This window comes from Oryctolagus cuniculus, chromosome 7 (genome assembly GCF_964237555.1).
Source record: "Oryctolagus cuniculus chromosome 7, mOryCun1.1, whole genome shotgun sequence".
Lineage (NCBI taxonomy): Eukaryota > Metazoa > Chordata > Mammalia > Lagomorpha > Leporidae > Oryctolagus > Oryctolagus cuniculus.
In genome coordinates, this window is record NC_091438.1 from 161,167,049 (window position 1) to 161,191,771 (window position 24,723).

The 24,723-nt window shown below is 61.8% G+C and overlaps 1 protein-coding gene across 1 annotated transcript in view; it reads left to right on the forward strand.

Moving 5' to 3' along the window:
• ACOT7 (acyl-CoA thioesterase 7) overlaps window positions 1–24,723 on the forward strand; it is a 93,752-nt gene that overhangs the window by 59,756 nt on the left and 9,273 nt on the right. The window contains exons 7-8 of the mRNA XM_070079374.1: window positions 6,600–6,716; window positions 17,904–18,088. Of these exons, the coding sequence (XP_069935475.1) occupies window positions 6,600–6,716; window positions 17,904–18,088 (302 nt within the window). The remainder of the gene's footprint in view (window positions 1–6,599; window positions 6,717–17,903; window positions 18,089–24,723) is intronic.

Sequence of the window (24,723 nt, forward strand, 5' to 3'; positions counted from 1 at the left end):
GCAGCTGTGATTCAGTCACCGTCGCTGTTGTAACAGCATTCAGTTTTCTGGACCGACTCGCTGATTGTAATGGATGGTGAGCACAGTCGTAATGCAGGTATTTTGTAGTATTCATCTCTACAAGCTGTCATGATGGCTGAGATGGTGTGGATTTTTACAGCTTTTTAATATATTTTTATTTGAAGGACTTAGACAAAGAGATAACCCACGCACTGGCTCACTCCGCAAATGCCTGCAACAGCCAGGGCTGGGCCAGGCCAAAGCCTGGAGCCAGAACTCCCATCCAGCCTCCTGTGTGAGTGGCAGGGGCCCTAGTACTGGAACCCCCACCTGCTCATCCCAGGGTGCACTTGAACAGGAAGCTAGGGTGGCCAGCGCTGTGGCGTACGGGGCAAAGCCGCCACCTGTGGTGCTGGCATCCCACAGGGGCGCCAGTTCAAGACCCAGCTGCTCCACTTCCAGTCCAGCTCCCTGCTTGTGTGCCTGGGAAAGCAGCAGAGGATGGCCTGGGATTTGGGCCCCTGGCTTCGGATCGGCTCAGCTCTGGCTGTTGCAGCCATTTGGGGAGTAAATCAGCAGATGGAAGACTCTCTCTCTCTCTCTCTCTCTCTCTCTCTCTCTCTCCCCCTCTCTCTGTAACTCTTTTAAATAAATTTTAAAAAATTAGGAAAAAAAACCCCTGACAAGCAGGAAGCTAGAAGCAGAGCGGACACGTGAAGCCAGACACTCCGATGTGATGCAGGCGTCCCAGGCAGCATCTGACCGGCTGAGCCAAATGCCGCGTGGGTTTCAGTTCTTCCGCCTGACGACCTCATCCTTCTTCCAGCAGCAGGAACAGGCAGGTTCTGCCGCAGACCCTGTGGTGACACCAGGAAGAGGAGGAGGGGGCTTGAGGTCGATGTTCGATTCTAACCTTGAGTGTGGGGAGAGCAGTTCCCTTCCCTGCGAGTGGCCACCAGAGTCCGGCTCAGGAGTGCCATTGCAGCAGACCCCGCTCCTCCTCCAGCTTTCTCCAGTCCACCGTGGCCACGTTAAAAGTGCACTTGGGAAAGCCGCCAGGGGAGACTGGAGCCTCAGGCGTTCCAGCCAGGCCGTCTTGGCCAGCTCGTGCTCGCTTCCTGCTCCTGCGTCTGTACCTGCAGGGCCAGGTGTCGCTCCCCCTCTTCGTGGAGGAACGACACAGGACCCTGCGCTGTTCTTTTGTCTGCTCTGCCCTCCCCGGGTTTGCTGCTGGTTCTTCCCGGGTTGGCTACTGTCCCTTCCACCTCCGTGGAAGGGCGGTTCCCCCTGCCACATTCCCCACTTCCGCAGGGGAGCGGCACACCGCCGGCCGGCTCTCTCGGGGGCTGCACAGGTGTTCCTTCAGATGTTCCCCTTAGATGTTCCTGGTGCATGCCGTCTCTCTCCTCCTTTATAGTCCTCCTCTGCCAATCCTAACTCGGCTGCCCACACGCCGAGTACGCTGCTCTCCTCCAATCAGGAGCAAGTCCTACAGTTTATTGGTTGAACTGGAGGCAGCTGGGGAGAAGCTGTTTTCTTCTCTCCCAGCGCCATATTGTGGGAGAGCAGATGCATAGAATAAGTCTTAATTCCAGTAACTTAGTCTAGTCCGAGTTGCTCTCCACACCAGGTGCCACCTTGGGGCAGTGCTAGTCTTTCCCCTGGAACCTTTTTCCATGTAGTGGGCCCTAAAATCCACCTGCTGCTCCTTCTCTCCCCTGACCCTGCTGTGGCCTCCTGGAGATGCAGGTTCACAAAAGTGGACACAGATCCATCCGGGTGAGAGCTGTGGGAGCATAGCCCTGCCCTCTGATGGCACTGGGACCCTTCACCTGGCCTGGTCACCTACTGCTCTATCCGTCTCCAGTCCCGTCCTGGAATCAAGCCAGATCTGGGTATTATCTCCTAACAAACCCGAAAGGTCACGCCCAGCCCCTGGTCTGGGCAGTCGAGTCCCATGGGCCCTGTCCAGCCGGCTCGGCCTCTCCAGTGGTCGATGTGACATCCTGTGTCGGGCCCCCCGGGTAAGCAGGTCCTCCCCACGGTCTCTGACTCAGACCTGCATGCTGGCTGCTGGGGTAGGGGAGGCTGCCCCTTAGCTGTCACTGTCCGGGACCCAGAGTAGGATGGTTCTGAATCCGTTTCACTGACAAGGCATCCGCTCACCGGGCTCCTGGTCCCACCTGGGACCAACTGAATCAAGGTGTCGCCCACGCTGGAGCCCTGTGGCTCGCTCCTGGAGCTGCTCCCTGGGGCAGCTGGTCCCTGCTGGTCCATTCTCTCACTCATTCAGCAGCTGTCTCCGGCCTCTGCGGGGCCGTCCAGCCGTGTGTCTTCCCCTCGGTCTGCAGGGTCTCCGTGCAGCCTGGCTAACCAGGCCGTGCGTCCGGCAGTGTGCTGGCAGCGGTGGGGTTTTCGGGAACCCTCTGCCAGCAGGCTCGTGTTCTGGGTGTGAGGGAGACGATTACAGTGTCTCAGCAGGTTCTGCTTTCCAGTGAGTAAGGGGTTAATTGTGGCTGCTTCCTGCGCTCTGGACAGGAATCCCAACCCCACTCTCCCTTCCTTCTGCTCCCGGGGACCCCTGCCTCCCTCCACCCAGCGGAGCCACCTTGAGTTGACGTCACCACCTGCAGCCAGCACTGGGTGCTCAGGGACCGAGCCTGCCACCCCTCCCCCACTGTGCTGCCTCGCCACCCTCAGCGTGATCTGGATCTCACTCTTATCTGTGACCACACCGCAGTTAAGGATTCCACTCTTGGGGCTGGCACTGCGGCGTAGAGGGTTAAGCCTCCGCTTGTAGTGCCAGTGTCCCAAATGGGTGCCAGGTTGAGTCCTGGCTGCTCCACTTCTGATCCAGCTGCCTGCTAATGCGCCTGGGAAAGCAATGGAGGACGGCCCTAGTGCTTGGGCCCCTGCACCCACGTGGGAGACCCAGAAGAGGCTCCTGGCTCCTGGCTTTGGCCTGGCCCAGCCCCAGCTGTTGCAGCCATTCGGGGAGTCAGCCAGGGATAGATCTCTCTCTATAACTCTGCCTTTCAAATAAAGTAAATAAACCTTAAAAAAAAATCCACCTTGGAATCTCAGTGTCACAGGCCTGGACTTAGAGGCAGTGTAGGCTGGTGCAGGGCCTGTTCCATGCCCACCCAAGCCAGACTTAGCCTCTGTTCTAGGAAGGGCCTGCTTGGGTCAGGCCCTCAGGCCCCTCTGTGAAGAGACCCCAGCCCTCCTGGAGCTGGCCCTGTAGCCCAGCTCACTCCGCGTGGGTGCCCGAGCCCTGCCTGGCCCCGGGGCCCCCAGTGACACAGCTGCGGGTCTCAGGGTCTGCTTGCCTGCTGCCAGGAGTCCTTGCTTTTCCACGTTCCTGTCCATTTCGTCCTCCATCTCCTGATGCTGGACTTCAACGTCCCCTTCCTTCTTCATTTTTTCCCTCAAAAAATCGAGCTTATCTCTGTCTCATTTGGTCTCAGAAGGACTCTGCTTGTGGCTGTGTGTGCTGGCGACGTCTCCACCTGACAGGAGAGCCACACCTGGACCACCTTCTGCCATCAGTCTCCAGAGCACTCTGGTTAAAACGGTGCCCCCCACCCCGGTGCTGTGGCATAGCGGGTGAAGCCGCCGCCTGCAGTGCTGACATCCCCTTTGGGCACGTGTTCGAGTCCCGGCTGCTCCACTTCCAATCCAGCTCCCTGCTATGACCTGGGAAAGCAGCAGAGGATGGCTCAAGTGCGTGGGCCCCTGCGCCCACACGGGGGACCCAGAAGAGTCTCCTGGCTTGCGGTCATTTGGGAACTGGGCTGGCAGATGGAAGATTCTCTCTCTCTCTCTCCCTCTCCCTCTCCCTCTCCTTCACTGCTTCTTTGTAACTCTTTCAAATAACGTTTAAAAATCTTAAAAATAAATAAATAAATAAAAAGCTGCTACCCCACCACCACCACCACCCCCCCTCCCCGCGCCAACACGGGCACACTTTCTGCTGGAGCCGTCCCAAACTCTGCTCCATTAACCCATCACCGGCACTCTGGGGCTGCGTCAGCGCCGTGTCACGGACGCTGTCAGCCTCTCGGGGTACAGGCGGCTGCCCCGACAGCGCGGCATGCCTCAGGGGCTGCGTGAGCGTCTGTGCCACTCCAGCAAGTTCACTCTTGGTGGGAAATGCCTCTGGAGTCTACTTGGTCACCCTGGTGCTCTGTCCAGCTTTGTCACAGTTCCGTGTTTGCATGAGGCCTGCAAGAACCCAGCCTGTGGACTCTCACCCTCTAAGCTCCTTAAATGCTTATATGATCCGTGCACACGCATGGTACACACACATGAATACATGCACAGATTTACATGCATCACACATGAACATGACACCAGGTGAAGTCAGCGTGGTCCTGTGGCTCCGGGCCCCTGTGCATGCTGGGCGTGTGGCGCCCTGTCCTTGGATCCACCCGTGGCCTCCTGAGCCGCGTGTGGTTCTCACTCTGTGTGTCTCCTGGGTTTCCTCTGAGATGCTCCGTTTCTCTTTGCTTTTCTGCTCATCCTGCTTCAGACCCCGATCTCCCGGTGAGTCCCCCAGCCACACGACGGCTGCATTCCCGAGGGACCACACAGCTCATCCCGTTGCCCTGTCACTCCCATGTGTGGGCACTGTTGCCGCCTCTCCTCACAGGTGCAGAACCCAAGGCTAGGCAGGGCATCTGCCTGCCTGGTACGAGGCAGCCAAGCGTGGGGTGGGCACCCACGCGTGGAGGCCACAGGACCAATATTTCCTCGTTCGCGTCGGGGAGAAAGCCTGGTTCTCCTGTCTTTTCCTCTGCGGGAATCTTTCCCAGCATTCCACTGTGTGCCAGGAGCCCCTGCTTGAAAACCGAGGCTGAGCAGACGGGACACGCCCCACCTCGGAAGGTGCTTCTAGGAAAGCAGCCGTGGCCAGCTCTCACCTGTCCTCGTCGCCACGCCCACCGGTCATTTAGCAGGGTTCTCTTACTCCTTAGAAAAGACTTGGTCTAGAAACATAATTTTTTTAATCAGGTACATTACATCACAGCTTTGTTTGTTTTTAAAGCTTTTTATTAAGGGAACGCTCAGATAGCCACAGAAATGGAGAGGAGAGAAAATCAAGTGTCAACGCCTGACCATTCTTTTTTTTTTTTTGAAGATTTATTTATTTGAAAGAGCTACACAGCGAGAGAGGAGAGGTAGAGAGAGAGAGAGAGAGAGAGAGGGGTCTGCCATCTGCTGGTTCATTCCCCAGATGGCCGCAATGGCCAGAGCTGCACCAATCCGAAGCCAGGAGCCAGGAGCTTCTTCTGGGTCTCCCACACGGGCACAGGGACCCAAGGACTTGGGCCATCTTCTGCTGCTTTCCCAGGCCATAGCAGAGAGCTGGATTGGAAGTGGAGCAGCCAGGACTTGAACTGGCACCCATATGGGATGCCCTACTACAGGCGGCAGCTTCACCTACTACGCCACAGCTCTGGCCCCTGACCATTCTTGTCTAGTATTTTGAAGCAAATCTCACACCTCCTAACTGGAAGATAACTGTACTTCCGACGTCCATCATACCAGAATCAGAGCCTCCCAAAGAGGCCACAAGGCTGTGCTCAGACTCTCGGCCCACGTCCGTTTCCCCTTCTTCAGTTGTGTGATTGGAACACAAGCAAGACACGCGTGGCACCCGCGGTTGGTGTGGTTTCCTGCGAGACAGAGCCCTCGGGGCAGGGGGCCCCCACCAGCCCTCTCCCTTCCCGGTGTCCCCTGCTGGGCTCCGTAGGCGTCTGAGTCTGTGGCTCCTGCCCGGGACCCTGTGAGGTGAACCTGCCTTTCACGGGGCAGGGGGCTCTGTCTTTTGGTCTCTCTCTGAATCTTTAGAAATCATTTAAGGGGAGTGCATGTAACTTTCTAAACTTGGTAGTCGCTATTACGTTGTCAATACCGCTTTTGCAGGTTGAATGTTGGCAGTGTAGTTCAACCTAATCCAAGGTATAGTTTACATTTTTGATGGAGTGGACACACGTGGAGTAATAATACCGTGGCCCTCAGCGTCCGGCTTTCTCTGTGTGATGTCCTGGCGGTGCCATTCCGCGTTGTGGATCACACCGTGCCTTCTTTCACGCCTCTGCGGTGGGCACCTGGCTTGTTCCCGTCCGTTGGCCGTGGCGGCAACACTGCTGTGATGTGTCTACAAGTTTCTGTGTGAACATACTTGTTTCTCTTTCTCAGGCGTCTGTCTAGAAATGGAGTCGTCGGGCCATATGCTTCCTCCGTGCTTAGCCTTTTGAGATGCTCCTGCTGCCAAAACGGTGGCACCATTTCCCCTTCCCGCCCGGGGTGGGTGTGGCTTCTGACTGCCCCGCCCCCACCAACACTTGTCATTGGGGAGCGGCCCAGCAGCCCTGAGGACACTTCCCTGGCAGGATGAGACACCGTAGAGGAGAGGAGGCGGTCACTTTGCGCGTGGCCTAGAATCCGCCAGGGTCACTTTCCAGGCTCCTCAGGAGGCCAGGTGTGAGAGCCGAGCTGTCCCGGGCACGTGGGTGCATCCCGGCCGCCCTGGCCACTTCCTGGGTGCGGAGCAGCTGCCCTTCCCTCATCTGCCCGTGCCGCTCTCTCCACAGGTGTCACCATGAAGCTCATGGACGAAGTGGCCGGGATCGTGGCCGCCCGCCACTGCAAGACCAACATCGTCACCGCTTCTGTGGATGCCATTAATTTCCACGACAAGATCAGGAAAGGTACAGAACCGAGGAGGGGAGAGCGCGGCGCTCTGGGTCCCCGTGCCTCCCACGCCAGGCTCCCTGGGTCCCCGTGCCTCCCACGCCGCGCTCCCTGGGTCCCCGGGCCTCCCACGCCGCGGTCCCTGGGTCCCCGTGCCTCCCACGCCAGGCTCCCTGGGTCCCCGTGCCTCCCACGCCAGGCTCCCTGGGTCCCTGTGCCTCCCACGCCGCGCTCCCTGGGTCCCCGTGCCTCCCACACCACGCTCCCTGGGTCCCCGTGCCTCCCACACCACGCTCCCTGGGTCCCCGTGCCTCCCACACCACGCTCCCTGGGTCCCCGTGCCTCCCACGCCAGGCTCCCTGGGTCCCCGTGCCTCCCACGCCGCGCTCCCTGGGTCCCCGTGCCTCCCACGCCACGCTCCCTGGGTCCCCGTGCCTCCCACGCCACGCTCCCTGGGTCCCCGTGCCTCCCACACCACGCTCCCTGGGTCCCCGTGCCTCCCACGCCAGGCTCCCTGGGTCCCCGTGCCTCCCACACCACGCTCCCTGGGTCCCCGTGCCTCCCACACCACGCTCCCTGGGTCCCCGTGCCTCCCACACCAGGCTCCCTGGGTCCCTATGCCTCCCACGCCACGCTCCCTGGGTCCCCGTGCCTCCCACGCCGCGCTCCCTGGGTCCCCGTGCCTCCCACGCCGCGCTCCCTGGGTCCCCGTGCCTCCCACGCCGCGCTCCCTGGGTCCCTGTGCCTCCCACGCCCACGCCGCGCTCCCTGGGTCCCTGTGCCTCCCACGCCGCGCTCCCTGGCTCCCCGTGCCTCCCACACCACGCTCCCTGGGTCCCTTGTGCCAGTGTGGTCGCCCGTGCCACGAGGGATGGGGAGGCGGAGTTGTGTGCTTGGTCCTCGCTGTGTGGGCGGGGCCGGTGTCGAGGTGCTGCTTTGATGTTTCAATCTGGTGAAATGCACAGTGCGGATAGGACCAGGCCTCTGTCCTCCTAGAGGTCAGCACGAGCACACCGAAGAAGCCCCAGACGGCCCCAGGGAGACCCCTGCACGTGGCCGCCGTGGCTGTGGCCGCCAAACCTGGCAGCAGGCGTTTCGCGTGGCCTGGGGCAGGGGAGAGTCACCCACGACTCAGGCGGTGGTGGGGTCAACACAGAGAAGCCCACGGGAGTCCCTCTGTGGCCAGCCCTGCCCGCACCCCGGGGCAGCCTTGCTCTCGGGCTTCTCCCAGCATGCACCTCCAGGGTGCGCTGTTCGGAGGCAGGGCCTCCACGTGTGTCTCACAGTGCCCGTCCGCACGTGGAAGTGGGGTGGCGGTTTCTCTCTGGCCAGTCCCCTGGGGTGAGGCTCTGGGCCCTTCCTGCCCGGGGGAAAGGGCACCAGATCCGCCCGGCCTGGCGCCGGTCCTGGAGATGCTGTGCCGTGACAGCTCTTTGGAGGAGGTTGTCGGAGGCCGTGCCTGCTGGGGGGTGACGGGAAGAAATGCCATCCAGGCACTGTCACCATGTCTGGCCCACACAGGCCTCCCACCCACCTCTGTGGTCCCACAGCCCGCTGGCGGCTGGCTGGGGGACATTGGGAGGGTGAGGGTGCCCCCTCCATAGCTGAGGTCACGGGGGACTTGAGCGGTTTGGGGGAGGGGAAGTCAGTAGGCGTGGCTCCCTTCCTGACGGAGAGGTGACTGCAGAGTCGCTGAGAATGTGCCCCAAGCACGTGGGTCTCACCTGTTCCAGCGAGACCTGCTTCGAGTGCCGTGTGTGTGGTGTGGCCCTCTGGTCTGGGCCTGTTTTTCTAGGACTCCTGCCTGGGGACTGTCCTGATGGCAGCCATGCTGTTATGCACACATCCAGAACCCACAGGGGAGGACACACCGACAGCCCTGACGTGCTCTGTCTGTGCCCCAGGTGTCCTGTGAGAACCGTGCCAGCCGGGTCCCCACAAGGCACCCAGGGCATGTAGCCAACCTTTGCTGGAGGCAGGGAAGCAGCTGGAAGAGGGGCACCCCCCCACCACACACACACACATGCACACGCACACGCATGTACATACACAGATGCATGTATGCACATATACATATACATGTGTGCACACATTACACATACATGCATGTGCATACACACATGCATACACACATGCAGGCACATACACACATACAGGCAATACGCATGTACATACACACATGCACGTGTACAAATACACGCATGCACACTGCATGTGTGTCAGTAGAAGCGACTCGCTCGGGCACAAGGGGGTCGGCTACAGTGCAAGTCGAGTGTTTTCTTCAAGATTCATTTATTTGAAAGACTTAGAGAAAAAGAAAGGGAGAGACAAAAGTGTATCTTCCATCTGTCTGCTGGTTCACCCCCAGATGGCCACAATGGCCAGGGCTGGGCCAGGCCTGGGGCAGGAGCCTGGAGCTCCACCCAGGTCTCCCACGTGGTGCAGGGCCCGAGCACTGGGCCGTCCTCCGCTGGTTTCCCAGGCGCATTAGCGGGGAGCTGGATTGGAAGTGGAGCAGCCGGGACTCCAGCCAGTGCCCGTGTGAGATGCCGGCTGTGGAGGCAGCAGCTTCACCTGCACCACGCCGCCGACCCCAGTGCTTTCTCTAGGGGTTAGTGTAGTGACCAGAGGACGGGGGCGGCTCACACAGGGAACCACTTGGGCAGAGCCTTTCACTTTTTAGAACACAAAGAAGCACCTGTCGTTTTTGGGAGCCAGAATTTATCTCTTTTTAAAAATGCCTTAAGTTCTGAAAAAAAAATATTTTGACAAGCAGAGATAGACAAAGAAAGAGACGGAGACCTCTCTCCCACTGGCTCACTCCCCAGATGCCCAAGAGTGGGGAATTCAATCCAGGTCTCCCACAGGAGCGGCCGGGGCCCGAGTACTTGAGCCACACCTGCTGCCTCTCAGGGTCTACACTAGCAGGAAGCTGGAGTCGAGAGCTGGGACTTAAACCGAGCATTGTGCAGGAGGTGTGGGTATCCCACGCGGTGTCTGACCCACTGCACCAAAGGCCCACGCGGAGGCTGTCATTTCTGATGGGCGTTCACCTAGCATCAGAGGCCTTCGGGCCACCAGGGGAGGGCTGGCCGAATGGCCTTGCTTGGTTGCCACTGCCATGCAGAGCTGGCAGGAACGCTCCCCACCACCCCCACCTGGCCTCCCTCGGTGGCCACACAACACAGCCTTGGCCTTGGGTCTGTGCAGGCCTGGGGACCTCCGGGAGAGCATTTGGCTCCTTGTCTGGAGCACAGTGAGGCCGTCGTCCCAGGTGACACCGTGTTTGGACGTGAACTGAGAGAGCCGTTATGGATTCTGATCCGTTCCTGTGCCCGTGTCTTCCGCGGGCCAGTAGACACTGTCACACCTTATTTGTTATCTGTCGGAGGAGTGACACACTGGGGAGTCGTCAGCGCGTCCTCTCCAGAGCCTGCCCTGGTCTTCTCCCGGGAGCTGAGCCACGGCACTGGCCTCTAAAGATTATTTTTAAATCAAGACAATTTTGTGGAAAAGGTGGCTGAGCACTCACAGTGTGGAGCCCGCGGGTACCATGGAGCCGTAGCACTGTCTGCAGCCAGTGCCTGCCAGGTTGGGTGGTGTCCGTGCTGCCTGAATGTCCCCAGCCACATCCTGCCCCCAGACAGGTGCCTGAGAGGGTCCCCTTCTTCCCTGGCCACCACACATGAGTAACCCTAAGTGGATACTTGTCCTCGCGGGAGGGGAGCCCCCACCTCCTGAAAGCTGATCTGGCCCATAGAGGAAAGCCCAGAACTGAGACACGTGACTGCCCACGCGTTTCCATGGCTGCTGTCACGAGTCACACACACACAGCCGTTTCCTTATGGTTCTGGAGGCCGGAGCCTTAGAATGGACTCCCAGGGCTCTGCTGGGTGTGGAGGCTCCAGGGGGAATCTGTTTCCTTGCCTTTTCAGCCTTGGCTCACGGCCCCACCCATCCTCCATCTTCAAAGCTGGCCCCTTCCCCCCAGGTCTGCTCACATCCCAGTCATCCCTCCTCGAGGGTCTCCGCTTGCATGTGCTCCGTGAGGTCGCAGGAGTTGGGGGCTGTCACTCTGTCTGGCCTGCCTGCAGAGCGCGGTCTCAGAGAAACGGGCCGGGGGGAGAAGCGGACCTTTGGGGTGAGCGGCTTTCCCTGCTCTGAGGCAGGAGGGCCAGCGTGCGCTGCGGCCTCTCCTCAAACCACTTACTTGCAAGCGTGTCTTTCGTACCTGTGTTGGCCAAGTGCCAGGACACTGGCTGTGGCCTCTCCTGTCGCTCAGGGGGCAGGACCACCCGGAAGCCATCACATCGCCCAGATGTGAGAAGATAACTGTGCCAGGGAAGGACGCTCCCTGACCTCACTTAGCGCCATGGGGCGCTTTTCCCGGCTGCGCCAGGCCTTGCGAGTGGCCCTTTGGCCACCCCGGCTCTCCAGCAGCCCAGCACATGTGCTGTTTGCAACCTGGTGCTCTGGGGATGCCCCTTGCTCTTGTCTGGGGACAGGGGCCCCTCGCTAGCCACCCCAGTGCCCCCATGGTGCACAAGGTTCAGCCCGAGCCCCTCCGCCTGGCATCCCAAGTCCCTGGGGCCAGGCTGCCACCCGTCACAGCGGTCTTGCTCACCACCTGCGCGCCTGGGCAGGTGTGAGCGGGCTTAGACCGGTACCAGGCAGCTGGGACAGCAGAGGGAGCGTTTTATCTGTGAGACTGGCTCTTGTCTGACCTGGGGCCGCTGACCCCGTGACTCGTCAGAAAATGCATTCTGCCTTCACCAGGAACGGCGCGGGTGCCCCCGGGAGCCTCGGTGCCCGTGCCGTGGGACCTGCCCCTCTGCCAGGGCAGGAGGCCGTGCAGTCTCACGGTGTGTGTTTTCCCTTCACGCTTCACCCGCTCCATCTTCTGTCCGGTCCGGATGTGAAAACAGGAACGGTCAGGAAGTGAAGGGGACGCGGCTGAGCTTGGTCTGATGGTCCCGGGGCGTTAGGTTACAAAAGCTATAGCTGGGGCCGGGATGTGGTGTGGTGGGTGAGGCCGCCACCTGCAGTGCTGGCATCCCGGCTGCTCCTCGTCTAGTCCAGCTCCCTGCTGCTGCCCAGGGTGGCCCAAGTCCCTGGGCCCCTGCACCCACGTGGGAGACCGGGAGGAAGCTCCTGGCTTCAGCCTGGCCCAGCCCCAGCCATCGCGGCCATTTGGGGAGTGAAGCAGCCGATGGAATCCCTCCCTCTGTATCACTCTGCCTCTCCCTCTGCGTCACTCTACCTTTCAAGTTAAAAAAAAAAATCTCAGAAAGAAAGGCTAAAGCTGCAGTTTTCTTCTGGAGAAATGATCACCCTGGACTATCAGGGTGAACAAATGAGGAATCTTGGGTTATGTCAGGAATGCCAAAGCCAGCCCACTGTTCCCGTTTTCCTTAAGTTCATTGTCACTGCTCTCCTTGGAGTGTGAAGGCCAAGCCGTTCCTAAACTTTGAAACACTTGGCTTCCTCTCAGGCTTGGTAACAGCTATTTTTTTTTTTATTATTATTTTGTTTTCTTTTCCCAATCCCTGGCATACTGCTGAAGTCTGGCTGCCGCTGGCCCGGAAAACGTGCCTGTGTGCCAGGGGAGCTGGGCTGGGGCACCTGCCAGCAGAATGGGTGCGCCCCTGCAGGCAGGCGCTGGGACTCACAGCACGGCCCCCGCCCCCGCCCCAGCCCTCCCCGTGCTCGGCTGCAGCAGGCTTCCCTCCCTCCAGCTGCCAGACTCGTGCCAAGTACTTTGTACTGCTCGCCCCTCCCACGGCCTCCAGTGAGCACGCAACAAGCCCTGGCCGCTGTCTCCCATCGGGAAGCCACAGTCCCCAAGGGGGTGAGACGCTGCCCACGGCCCCAGGGCTGGGCCCTCGAGGAGCTGAGAGAGGAGGCCTGACAGTCAGACCCGGATTCAGGCTCTGGTGTCCCCTGACAACTGGCCTAACCGTGAGGGCCTGGAGGGGGGCCTCAGCAGGGGACATTAGGTGGCCAAGGCAGCCCTGAGCGTCTTCCGTGCCCGAGCTGGGTGCAGCGTGGCGGCAGCTGCTCCCCCGTGCTTGGCTAATGCAGCTTGGAAGCACGGCTCAGGGTGCCGCTGGTGGTGGAGTCAGGCCCCAGGCGGCTGCTGCTCTCTGCTGTGCCTCCCCATTAACCTCGGCGCTGGCCCTTTGTCCTGCTGAACTCAGAGCTGGGCAGGGACAGCCGGCTCTCTGCCCCCAGCAGTGCCGCAAACTCTGTGTTCTATTGCTTTTGCCTCCAAGAGCTGCCTCTGCTGCCCCCAACAGCCCTGGCCACACGTGGCTAATTAGGTTATAATTAAAATTAAATAAGATAGAAAATGCAATTCCCCTGTCGCACCAGCCGCCTTCCAAGTGATTCATACCACTGGTGGCTGTGGCTGCTGTGTTGGCCAGTCGTCGTGGGATGTCCACAGACACCTCTCGGGGTGTATGCTGGGCCTTTCTCTCCAGGCCATGCTGGCCATGCCCTCCCTCCAGTCCAGGCCTGGAGCAGCTTCTCCCCAGGTGCAGGGGAGGCCCGACGCGGGCTCTGAGCCTGCGGGAGAAATCTGACTGGGGCTCCAGCTCCCAAGTCCAGTTCCACAAGCGGCTGACAGGCTTCTGCGAGCCGACGCACCTGGGCCTTTCCTACGTATGGCTACTCTGACAGCGCCGTCCTGGGCCACTGCCACACACAGGCACCCCGTGGCCCTCCCGCCCACAGCCCTCGGGCTTGCCTCTGCCTGCCTGTGGCTGCGGGAGCCGGCCACATCGCCACTGGAACCTCTTTGTTCTTGGAACGTCATTCAAGTCCCTGGGTTCCTGTTGCTGTTGTAGAACCCTGCCTGAGCCCGGAAATAGCGCGCTGAGTGGCAGAAACGGGCCTGGGGCTTGGGCAGAGGCTTTGCCACGTGTCCTGCTCCTGATTGTGGTCACTCAGTCCTGCCTCAGCAGCTGCCCAGAAAAGCAGTGAGCTGCGCTCACTACCTGGGAGCACCCTCCGCGGTGGCTGCGGTGGCTTCCTGTGGCTGCTGTTCCAAATTCACCGAAACCCTGAGGTGTCCCCGGCGCCGGAGGGCAGACCCCTGCCGTGGGCCTCCCTGGGCTGACATCAGGGCCGTAGGGGAGAATCCACGGCTGCCTGGTCCCCTCCTGGAGGCACCTGCGTCCCAGGCAGGCGGCCCTGCCTCCGTCCTCAGAGCCAGCAGTACTGGCTCTCTGACCTGCTTCCCTCGTCCTGTCCCCCAGGCTCCCCTCTGCCTCTCTCTTCCACTCAGACCCGTGAGGCTGTGCAGACCCCAGATCGGACAGTCATCTCCCCGTCTCAGGGCCCTTGGCCAAGTCACACCTGCAGAGCCCCTCTTGCCAGCGAGCTCAGGGACTGGGATGTAGACATCTTCGGGGGCCACTGTTTTTTTTGTTTTTTTTTTTTTTTAAGATTTTTAAAAATTTATTTGAAAGGCAGAGTTGCAAAGAAAGAGAGGGAGAGACAGAGAGAGAGGTCTTCTGTTCACTGGTTCACTCCTCAAATGGCCACAGTGTCCTGGGCTGTGCCAGGCTGAAGCCAGGAGCCAGGAGCTTCCTCCAGGCCTCCCACGTGGGTGTGAGGGCCCAAGCACTTGGGCCATCTTCCACTGCTGTCCCAAGCACATTAGCAGAGAGCTGGATTGGAAATGGAGCAGCCGGGACTTGAACCAGTGTCCATATGGGATCCCTGCACTGCAGGCGGAGGCTTAGCTTTCTACGCCACAGTGCCAGCCCCTGGAGCCACTGTTCTGCCCCTGGCAGAGAGGCAGCTGGGGCTGCGGCCCACTCGTGACCTCTGCCTCTCCTCCAAGCCGCATGGACAGGACCCTGGCAGAGCAGCGGGGGGCTGGAGAGGGACTCCTCAGCCCTCGGTGTTGTCAAGGCAGCGTGAGAGGACATCCCTGCCCTGTCCCTGTCTCTTCAGCTGTGGGCACTGGGCCCCTGAGGTTTGGGGCTCGGCCTCCCGCTGAGTGTTTACCCTGGCCCTCCCCATGCGTTGGGGTCCCCATCTGTGGCCAGGCTGGTGCACATGGGTGGGAGCTGCGGCCCAGCTCAAGGGGGCTGGGGTGGTCAGGGGATCTCAATGTCAGATCTGTACGACCCGTGAGCGCCCAGGACCAAGGGGCATGGGGTTCTTTGGGCTTCTCTGTCCATGGTCATCCCAAGCTGAAAGGAAAGCAACACCCCTGGCTGTGCGGCAGCCGCCACCTCCTCCGGCCATGGCCTTGGGAAGGAGCTGTGTCTCGTGGTGTGGGTGGGTCTGCGGCAGAGAGAGAAACACACGCCTTTGACCTCCCCCTGCTCGGGGACCTGAGGCATCTTCCTTGGAGGGATTGCTGTGCCAAGGGGCTCTCAGGCCCCACTCCAACATTCCTGTCCTGGACCTGTGTCCACACGACACCAACATGGCCACACGGCAAGGACCATGTGGGTTGGCAGCGTCTCCTTTAGGGAGTTTGAGGGGAGCACCCCTCCCCTACTGCAGCAGAATGCCAGCGAGCAGCCTACTGACTGCTGTCCCCGAAGCTGGGTGCTCACGGGAGCGTCTGCAGCGCCCCCAGCCCCCCAGCCCCCCAGCCCCCAGGCCCCCAGCCCCCCAGCCCCCAGCCCCCGAGAGGCTGCTGCCCGCAGGCCCACTTGCCGATGAGGACACTGGGCATTGCGGGCCCTGGCCTGTCCCTGCTCATGGGCTGATTCCAAGCCAGATCAGCCTGACGCCAAAGCTGTGGAACTACAGCAGTGTAGCCTAAGGGGCTGTGGCCTGGCTGTCCCGCGGGTTCCATCAGGGCCTCAGCTGCTGTCCCCACTCGCCAGGCCCAGGGAGAACCAGGAGTGCCTGGCTGCTGCTGCTGCCACGCCCCCGACCAGTGAGTCTGGGACCTCCCTGCCCGCCGGCCGGGCCCCTCTCTGCCTTCTCCACGTGGAGGCCCCCAGCATCCACCTGCCACAGCTCTGCAGGATCTGCACACACTGGACACTGCCAGGCACAGCAGGGGAGGGGCCAGAGCCCTGGGGTGCCTGGCTCCTGCTCTTGTCACCAGGACACCACCTGGCCCTGCCACCCCAGTGCTCGGCCTTCCTAGTGCTGGGCCTCGGGGTCTGTGGGCCACAGGTGTGTCCCCGCCTGGAACAGTGTGGGCCTCTCTGGCCCTAGACTTGCCCACTCTTCCTCTGTCTGCCTCCGTGTGTCTGGCAGCTCTGGGCACTTGGGCGGTGGCAGTGAAGGGAACGCTCCGGGGCCTTCCCCCGTGGGGAGAGCCAGGCAGGTGGACGGGGTCAGGTTCTCTCCTGGTGGCTGACACGGAATTCACCTGTCAACCCTGGCCAGTCAGCCACCAGATCCCTTCCTGGCTGTAAAGTGTCTTAAGTTTATGTCCTGTTTAGCATAGCCCCATGGCTCTCTGAAAGGTGAAATGGCTCCAGCTTGGGCTGTAGTTGACAATTTCCCTGCCTCTCGTGCAGTGGAACTGTTAGGTTCCGTTGGGGGCTCTGCTTTTTGCTGGTCTGTGCGATGCGCCTAGAATCAGCCTCCCTCACTGTCTGAAACCGAAGTCCTGCAGCTCCTAACCCTGGGTAGCGTGAGCAGGCGGGCCTTTGTGTGCCCGGTGGAGGTGGAGAGGGGCTACTGGGGCAGGGACGCAGGGAAGGGGGCGGGGGCACCTCAGAGCCCCCCAGGGCCGACTGTTTACTCTCAGCTGGAAAGCAGGGCCCCAGGGCTGGCCTGCCGCCGTGTGCGTGTGTTCACTGTGGCTGGATGCCTTGCATGTGCCCCTGCGCCTTACCGCTCAGTAGCGCCACCCGCCGCTCACCGTGTGGCTCCTTCCTTTTCCCCCAGAAATGGCCGTATCCGGCACGAAGCACCCCCTGTAAGTATGAAGTTGAATGTAGCATGGAATGTTCTAGTACTTTTAACATGGAATAACCCCACACTGCCCCTACTTGTCTCCTGCTCTAGGTCTCTGAACATGTCTTGTGCAGCCTGTCCTGGACTTTGGGCCCCGCAGCCCATCTTGGGCAGGGATCTCCTTGAGCCTGGCCCTGAGGCTGTGCTGCGGTGTGGGGGGGGGGGGACCCTGGCCACGGCAGAGGGAGCAGCCGCACTCGGGCTCCAGTGCTTAGCTTGGAAGCCCCCGAGCTCATGTAGCCTCGTGGCTGGTGACACCAGTGGTGATGATCACGACCGTGGACCAGGCGCCAGGTCAGCGTGGGGCTTGTTTCCTTCCACCCCACAGTTGGCCCCAGAGCAGGCTCATCCATGTCCATCAACCGAAGAAAAGCTGGGGTCTGTGAGATTGAGGTTGTGTAGAGAGAGGGGGCCCAGGCCTGCAAGGGCAGCAGGGCCAGAGGCAGCCGCCAGGACAGGCCGTCACGGGTCAGGGCTGAGGGAGAACGGGTGAAGCGTGGAGCTTTGGACTGCACAATCACATGACACTGCCCGGGTGCTGAGAGGTGGTGAACCCGGGCGGGGCCCTGGTGTGGCATCCAGTAGCTGGGAGAGGGAGCTCTGGTCCCGTGGACGAGACCAGCAGGGTTCCCAAGTAAACCTGACAAGCAGTCACGTAGGATCCCACCAAGGAGGGTGCAGGAGGGCTGGGGCGGGGGCCTACGTGGCAGCAGCGCAGAAGGTGGCTCAAGGGAGACCTAGGGCTGCCGTGAACTTGGTAGTGTGGCCTGCCGCTGTCGGCTCGGCACCGAGAACCTGGAGCCCCTGAGGGGAAGGTGTTGGAAGTTCTCTGGTGCTCAGAGCGGCTGGTGGCAGTGGTGGGGCCCACGGCATCAGTAAGGCCACAGAGTGGACAGGGCCGGTTGCAGATCGGAGCTGCACCTAGGGAGGGGCAGAACACACCCACACGCAGAGCTGCTAGAAAGCAGGTGGGGGCCTCCCCTCCGGGACAGGAGTGGCTCAGGGACATTCGGGCAGCCGCTGCCACCTCTGGCCTGTGCAGGGGAGGGGCTGGGCTGATGGCCACCGGGATTCCTGATGACAAAGTAAGCATTCGTGGGTTACTAACGGCGCATTCTAATATTCTGTCACTTTAATGTCCCCGTAGTTGTTACAGCCTCCGTGTCACTTACCCAAGTGTCCTCTAACTGTCCTTGGTAGCCGTGTCCTCCCCAGGCCCCTGCCCGGCTGCCCGTGCCCTAACGCCGCCCTGTGCTCCACAGGCTGTGTCGTCACCATCTCTGGGCGCATGACCTTCACAAGCAATAAGTCCATGGAAATCGAGGTCTTGGTGGACGCCGACCCCGTGGTGGACAACGCGCAGAAGCGCTACCGGGCCGCCAGTGCCTTCTTCACCTACGTGTCCCTGAGCCAGGAGGGCAAGCCACTGCCAGTGCCGCAGCTCGTGGTGAGTGTGACCCAGGACCACTGTCCTCTCCCGGGGGAGCAGATCGGGGCCTTTGGGCTGCACCTGCTGGCCTGTGGGGTGGGACTGGGCAGCAGAACAAGAGAGATCCCTCACCCAGCTCCTCCTGCTCGCCTTTCCTGGAGGGTGCACTTGACCTCTGACCATGTGACCTTGAGGTTCGGTTATTGTGTATGGATGCGAGGCAGGGGTTTGACGGCTGTGCCCTAAGCCCCCTATCCTCTGCTGCCTGCCGAGGGGCTTGGTGAGGACTGAGGGGATGGACTGTCCCACGGTGACCTTGGCATGTGTGTTCTGCCTGGCGCCCACCAAGCCAGGTCCCTGGACTGTGGGGCTGAGGTCCAGGCTTCAGCCTCTCTCTGCCTGAGGCTGCCAGGCTTGGCTCTGCCCTCTGTGCAGCGAGGTGCGTACAGGGCATGTGGCGGGAGGGTGCCCCCCACGTGCCCTTATTCCTGGTGCTGCTGCCCCCAGGGTCCCTGTCCTTAGCTCTACCTGCATTTCGTGCTGTGGGTCTCAGCCCAGACGCAGACCCAGCAGAGTCGTGGATGTCCCAAGGGGCCCTGCAGGGTCACAATCACACGTGTTAGTGTGGCCCAGCGACAACTTCTGTCTGTTGTAGGAACCTTTCCTTTGTAAGCCAGACCCCGTGTCTGTCACTCAGGGACAGCTGTTCTGGGGAGCAGAGGGCCTGGGCAGGAGTCTTTGGGGCGCCTGGTGTGTGTGGAAGCTGCCAGGCTGGGCCCTGCTCCCGGAAGCACTCAGGAGTTCCCCTGCGCCCGTAGCAGGGAGGCCTCCCTCCCTCCTCAGCCTGGGAGCTGCTTCCTGGGATGGCGGGGCCCCCAGGCTGGCTCGGGCCGGCTGGCAGCTTGTTTTCTGCTGGGGGCTGAGAGCCACCTCCCCGTGGTGCCTCCATCAAGGCCCCCGTACCCCTGCTCCTTCCTGGGGGTGGTCCCCACACCTCATCCGGGCCTGCGGGAGCAGCGCCAAAGGGCCATGTGTGAGAGGGCCGTGGTGGTGACCAGTGGCAGCCAGAGCACCCACAGGGCCCCCTCCTGTCCCTCCCCTTGGCCTCTCCCCTTCTGTCAACACTGTTGGGTGCTGGCTCGTTGCTGGAGCGGGATCCTGCTCTCGGGACTCTGATGAGTCAGGCAGTGTGGCTCCCAGTTGCTGGGGGTGGGGGTGGGGTCTGTGCAGCCTAGCTGATGGTGACTGTGGACTTGAGGGCTGAGCACTCAGCCAGACTGATGCAGGGAAAGTGAGCTTGGGCGGGGCTGGGGCAGGCTTGAGTGGTACCTTCCTGCCGACCACTTCCGTCCAGCCTAGTGACCACCTGCTCTCTTCCTCCTCTTGTCCTTCCCCAACCCCGCCGCAAGGTGCAGGCCTCACACGGCGCTCTGGACGTGAGCTGGCGGCCTGCCTTGCCCCACTACTCCTCCTCTGCTGGCTTTTAGAATGCGTGATCAGGCGGTGCAGAGATGGAGAGGGGACCCCCCACCATCCCCACCGCATCACTGCTGATCAGACAGCTCCCGCCCCGTGTGGCCAGGCGTGGGCCTCCACCTGCACAACCCGGTTCTCCTCCAGGCTGGCCCCTTCCTGGCTCTCCTCAGCCCTGCAGTGCCGGCTGCCTGCTCTCTCCTGGGTCCTCTGTGAATCTCCGCCTCCCACAGCCAAATCCCCGAACTCTCCTTGCCAGCTCCTGAGCCCTCAGGGCCTCCTGGACTCCAGCTCCGCTCGGGCAGCAGGTGGCCGGCTCCAAGGACACTGTCAGTCCTTGTCTCACCGGCCTCTCCCTGGCTTTCGGCGTGAGTGGGCAGGCTCCCTGTGAAGCCTGTGCCCTGTTGGTCAGGACCCGCAGCCTCCCTGGCCGCCCCGCCACCCCGAGGTCCTGCTCTCTTTCCCCTCGGTGGTCAGCCCACTGCTGTGCCTCGTGTGTGGCAGGGGACACTGAGGCAGACCTGGGCTGCCCTGCCTCTCTTCTCAGGGTCTGCATAGCCTCACAAACAGTTTATCCCCAGTTGAACTCTTGATCTCTCCCTGTCCTGCCAGGGCTGGGCCTAGGGCTGCCCTCTCGCTGTTCTGCTCTCCCCCCACCCCGGGCTGCCTACCCTGCCCCAGCTGCTCTCTGCATTCCTGCTGCCCTGGATCCAACCCCACACTGCATCCTGCCGAGCTTAGGATCCAGGCCAGGTTCACTCCCTCTCCAACCGCACCTCGGCCCCTCCACACACTGGACAGGCGGGCAGGGGTCCGTGCACCTGTGTCCTCAGATGAGCTTTTGCATTTGCTGGATGTTCCCTCCGTAGATGGCCCTGGAGCCACTTCAGACAAAGCCTCCCCAGCGCCCACAGTGGCTGTCCCGCTGTCTGCCCTCAGCATCCTCGCACGTTGTCCCACGTGTGAGCCAGGTCAGTGTCTGTCCCCTCCCCAGGGCTGCAGTCCCAGACCCCACAGGGCTCAGGAGATGCCTGTGAGTGAGCCCCAGGCTCTGCTGTCCCCTGAGCAGTGACCACAGGCCCACACGACTGTGGCCCCCCGTGGGGCTCACATGACTGGAGTGGGCGTGCTGCAGCCATGTTCTCAGGGCCCCTGAACTTGCAGCCATGTGACCTTGGGCACGTATTCTGTGTGCCTCAGTTTCTCGTCTGACGATGGTGACAGACGCAGTGCCTGTACAAGGACAAGTAAGAGCCTGACCAGGTCCAGAACTGCCTGCTGCTTGCCTGTTCCATCCTGGGGCCTCCTCATGCCCGCCCCGAGGGAGAGGCAGACAAATGGGCACAAGTGGAGGACATTAGGTGGGGCCAGGGACCGAGAGAATGAGGCAGGCAAGGGCATCGGAGTGTGCCTGGCAGTGCTTGCCTTTTTTGAGAGACAGAGAGACCCAGAGTGTGGTGGGGCAAAGGGAGGAGTGGAGAGAGGGATCTTGCATCCACTGGTTCGCTCGCTGGATGCCCTCAACAGCCAGGGTTGGTCCAGGTTGAAGCCAGGAGCACTGTCTGAGTCTCCCACGTGGGTGGCAGGGACGCAGCCACCCGAGCACCCGCTGCTCCCAGGAGCCCGTTAGCAGGCAGCTGGGTTGGAAGTGAAGTAGCCAGGACTCAGGCGTGGGATGCAGGTCTCCCCAGCGGCAGCTTGACCCCCCGTGCGACAGCACCCATCCTAAGGCTGCGAGTTTAGCCAAGTTCCTTCCAGACGAAGGCCCCAGCAGAACCTGGGGTTGGGGGGAGGAAGGAGCCATCTCGAGGGACAGGACTGTCAAGGTGAAGGAGCGTCCCAGAGCTGACGGCTGGAGCGGGCTGCCCGTCCAGGGGAGCTGGGAAGCAGGAGCACACAGGTGTTGCAGGGCTGGGCCAGGACCAGGGTCCAGCCTCGGACATCCTGGGCCCTCCTCTTCCATGCGCCTGTGGGTGGCTGGAATCTACGGGACTCACGCAGATGGGCGTAAGACCCGGGACAGCCAAGGAGGCGGGCAGTGATCAGGTAGGCGGGCTGTTCTGGGAGGTGCCCCGCCCAGGAAGCTGGCAGCTGCTGTTTGGCATCTGCCAATCGAGAGAGGGGTTCTCCTTCCACCATTGTCCCTGGGCTGGGAAGGGCCTGCAGTCTGGGAAGAAGACTGTGTTGCTCCATGCCCCCCGTTTCCTGGGAAGTCCAGTCTTGTGGAGAGCGTCCAGGGGCCAGGGAGGCCTTGGAGTCAGCACAAACCTGCACAGTGGGTGCGGGTCGGGGTGTAGGGAGAAGGGGCGCGAGGGCTGGCAGGGGCTTCAGGCATCAGCTTGAATGCCAGGAGTAGTGACCGCACCCCAAGGCTCGGGGCCTGCATGGGCCAGTGGTCGTAGAGCCGGGCTGTCACCTCTCGCCAAAGATGGTCTTGATTGTTCACCGAGGCATCGTGCGGCCCCACCACGTTAGATAAAAATAGCCACCGGCAGGGAGGCCCCGGCAGACTCCCAGAGGGATTTTCAGCTGTAGCGGCCCTGCGGTGCTGCCTGGGGATCACCGACGTGAGCACGTGCCCTGGGCCTCAGCACACATGTGCTGCAAGCGGTGTACATGCGTGCGCGCACCGTGCCCTCCTCCTGCTCCCAGCTGCCTCCCCTCCCCGTCGCCTCCTGTCTATTTTTAGCTCCCTCCCCAGGGCCGCTGGCTGGGAAGGCAGCTTTTCTGTTTGGAGCTGCTTCTTGGTGAACGTTTGGTGCTGGGGAGGGCGGCCGTGGCAGGCTCAGCGCGGAGCGGGCTGCTGGCTGCACTTCATGCCTAGCGCCCCTTCTCCTTGTGGCAGTGCCCTCTGGGGGCAGGGGGATGAACCCCAGACTGCTGACCAGGTCTTCCCAAGACATGTAGGGAGGGACAGCAGCTGCCATGGTTCTGGACCCGTGACCCCCTGGGGACGGGGCACCAGAATGGCCCAGGGCCTCCCATGGCTGAGTTTCTCCCAGGAGGATGTGGGAAGCCTTTTCTGTCTTCAGGAGGGCAAGAACCAGACTGTGTTGAAGCCGGAGCACGCTCCTGGCCCGTGTGTGTACGCAGCACTGGCTCGGGTTCTCCCGAGGGCCCAGGGAGACAGGCGAGTGTGGGAGTGGACGCAGTGGGTGGCACGGAGGGAGGGCGTTCTGGCCCAGGCCTTGGCTCTGCTGGTGTGTTGCTGACCTATGTCCTTGGATCGCCCAGAAGATGAGTGTCTCCCCAAGAGAACTGTGGCTCCGACTGTACGGCCATGGCACGTGTGGCCGTGGAGGCAGCCCTGGCAAAGCAGGTGCGCTTTCCTTGGCTCCCAGCAAACCCAAACCGGGAGGACCTGAGCCCAGAGCCAGCCTGCGCCTGAGAGAGGGGCTCTTCCCCAGCCACGTGCCGCTGGGCTGTGCTGGACGGGCGCCAGTGGGGCCCAGAGAGCCTCCCATCAACAGCCGCTGAGAAGGCAAGGACGGGTCCTCTAGAGCAAGTCTAGTCTCGTTCCCGCCATGTGACCAGTGGGCGCCCCCAAGGGTGCAGCAAGCCATGCACCTTCCTGCTTTGCCAACTGTGAGTGCCTCCACCCAGGGCAGCACCTCAAATCCTCGCGCCCCGTCGCCTGTGCCCATGGCCATGTTCACCCAGCGCCCAGTGCGTGGCTGGGGGGCTGCTCCGGCAGTGCTGCTGTCTGATTGGCAAGATCCAGGGCCCACTGAGGCCAGCCAATGCCATTGCCGTTCCTGGGGAGATGGGGTCGAGGGGCATCAGGAGGGGGTCCCTGGCCCTCCTGCTCTGAGCTCGCAAGTCCCACAGCCAGGACTGCGAAGTGGGGTGGATCAGTGACTGCACAAGTGGCCCAGCAGGCCAGTCCTGGGCTGCTGGTGCTCGGGCCCCCACCCAGCATGGTCCACCACGAGAGGGTCACGTCCTGCAGTCCCAGCCCTGCAGGGGCACAGCGGAGCCTGTTAGGTGCCCGGAACCCCATGTGGGGCTCCTGGCACACGCCGTCTGCTCGAGCCGGGCCTCTGCATCTGAACCTCGGGAGGGCGCTGAGTCGCTCGCAGGGACAGAGGACTTCACCTCTGTGTCCACCGTGAAGTGCGGGACTGGCCGCTTTGAGCTCTGAGGTTTCCTCTCTGGAGGCCTGCGTGAGCTCCAGACCCCGGTGTGCCCTGGGACTTGCTACCTTGAGCCTCAGGGGACGCCTCTGCACAGTGGGCACAGGGTGCTGCCTGCCCCACCCCACGGCAGCCAGGCGGCCTGCGATGTGCAAGGCACGTGTGGACGAGGGCTGCGGGAGGCGGGGCCCAGGCCTGAGCATGGCTGAAGAGCCACTCGTAGCCTTCCAGAAATGGCCTGCGGGCAGTGCTCAGAATCGAGGCGTCACTTTGCACTGACGTGGGGGCTGCAGGCAGGGACGTGCTGTTTGCCATGGCTGGCCCTTGTGTCCCTGAGCCTAGTCTCCTAGCTTGAACCATTATGGGCTGGGCTGTGGCTCCTTGAGGTCTCTCTGTGCAGTGCCAGTGATGACCTAACCAGGGGCCCTTGTACCTTTGCATGGAAGAGGTGCAGAGTGGCCTGGGCCCTAAGCAGCGGCAGCCGCCGTCTCTCCTGGTCATGGTGGGCTGGGCCCAGGGAGGGAGGCAAGAGAGCCGCGTCCCGCCCCCAGGATGTAGGAGGGAGAGACAGACCCCCAGGCAGGACCCTTGTCCTGGGTTGGGAGCCTCAGGGCTCCACGGCTCGGGGAGACATGGGACTGCCAAGTGTCAGGGCTCCGCAGGCACTGAGGGAACCACGCCCTGCCCAGAGAGCAGCGTGGCCAGGAGTGCCGGGGCAGCTCGGGGCCCTGCCTCCCGTGGCCTCGCCCCAGGACTCGCTCTGCAGAGCGGCATCTGCGCCTGCTGCCGACATCTGGCCCAGGTTAAGCATCTGTAACAGCTTTTTACTTGTGGACGATCTGGGGGAAGTCAGCTGTTACTATAATCACAAGCGTGGTGCCATTTGTTCCTGGAAGGGTCGGGCCCTTGGTGAGGAAAGCCCCTCCCCCAGCTGGAGGGCTGCGTCTCGGCCTGGAACTGCATTTGTTTGGTCCGTCATTCGTTCATTCTGTGATGCCCCCGGTCTCTGCTGTGAGCCCAGCAGGGCAGAGGCTGCAGGGGGCAGCT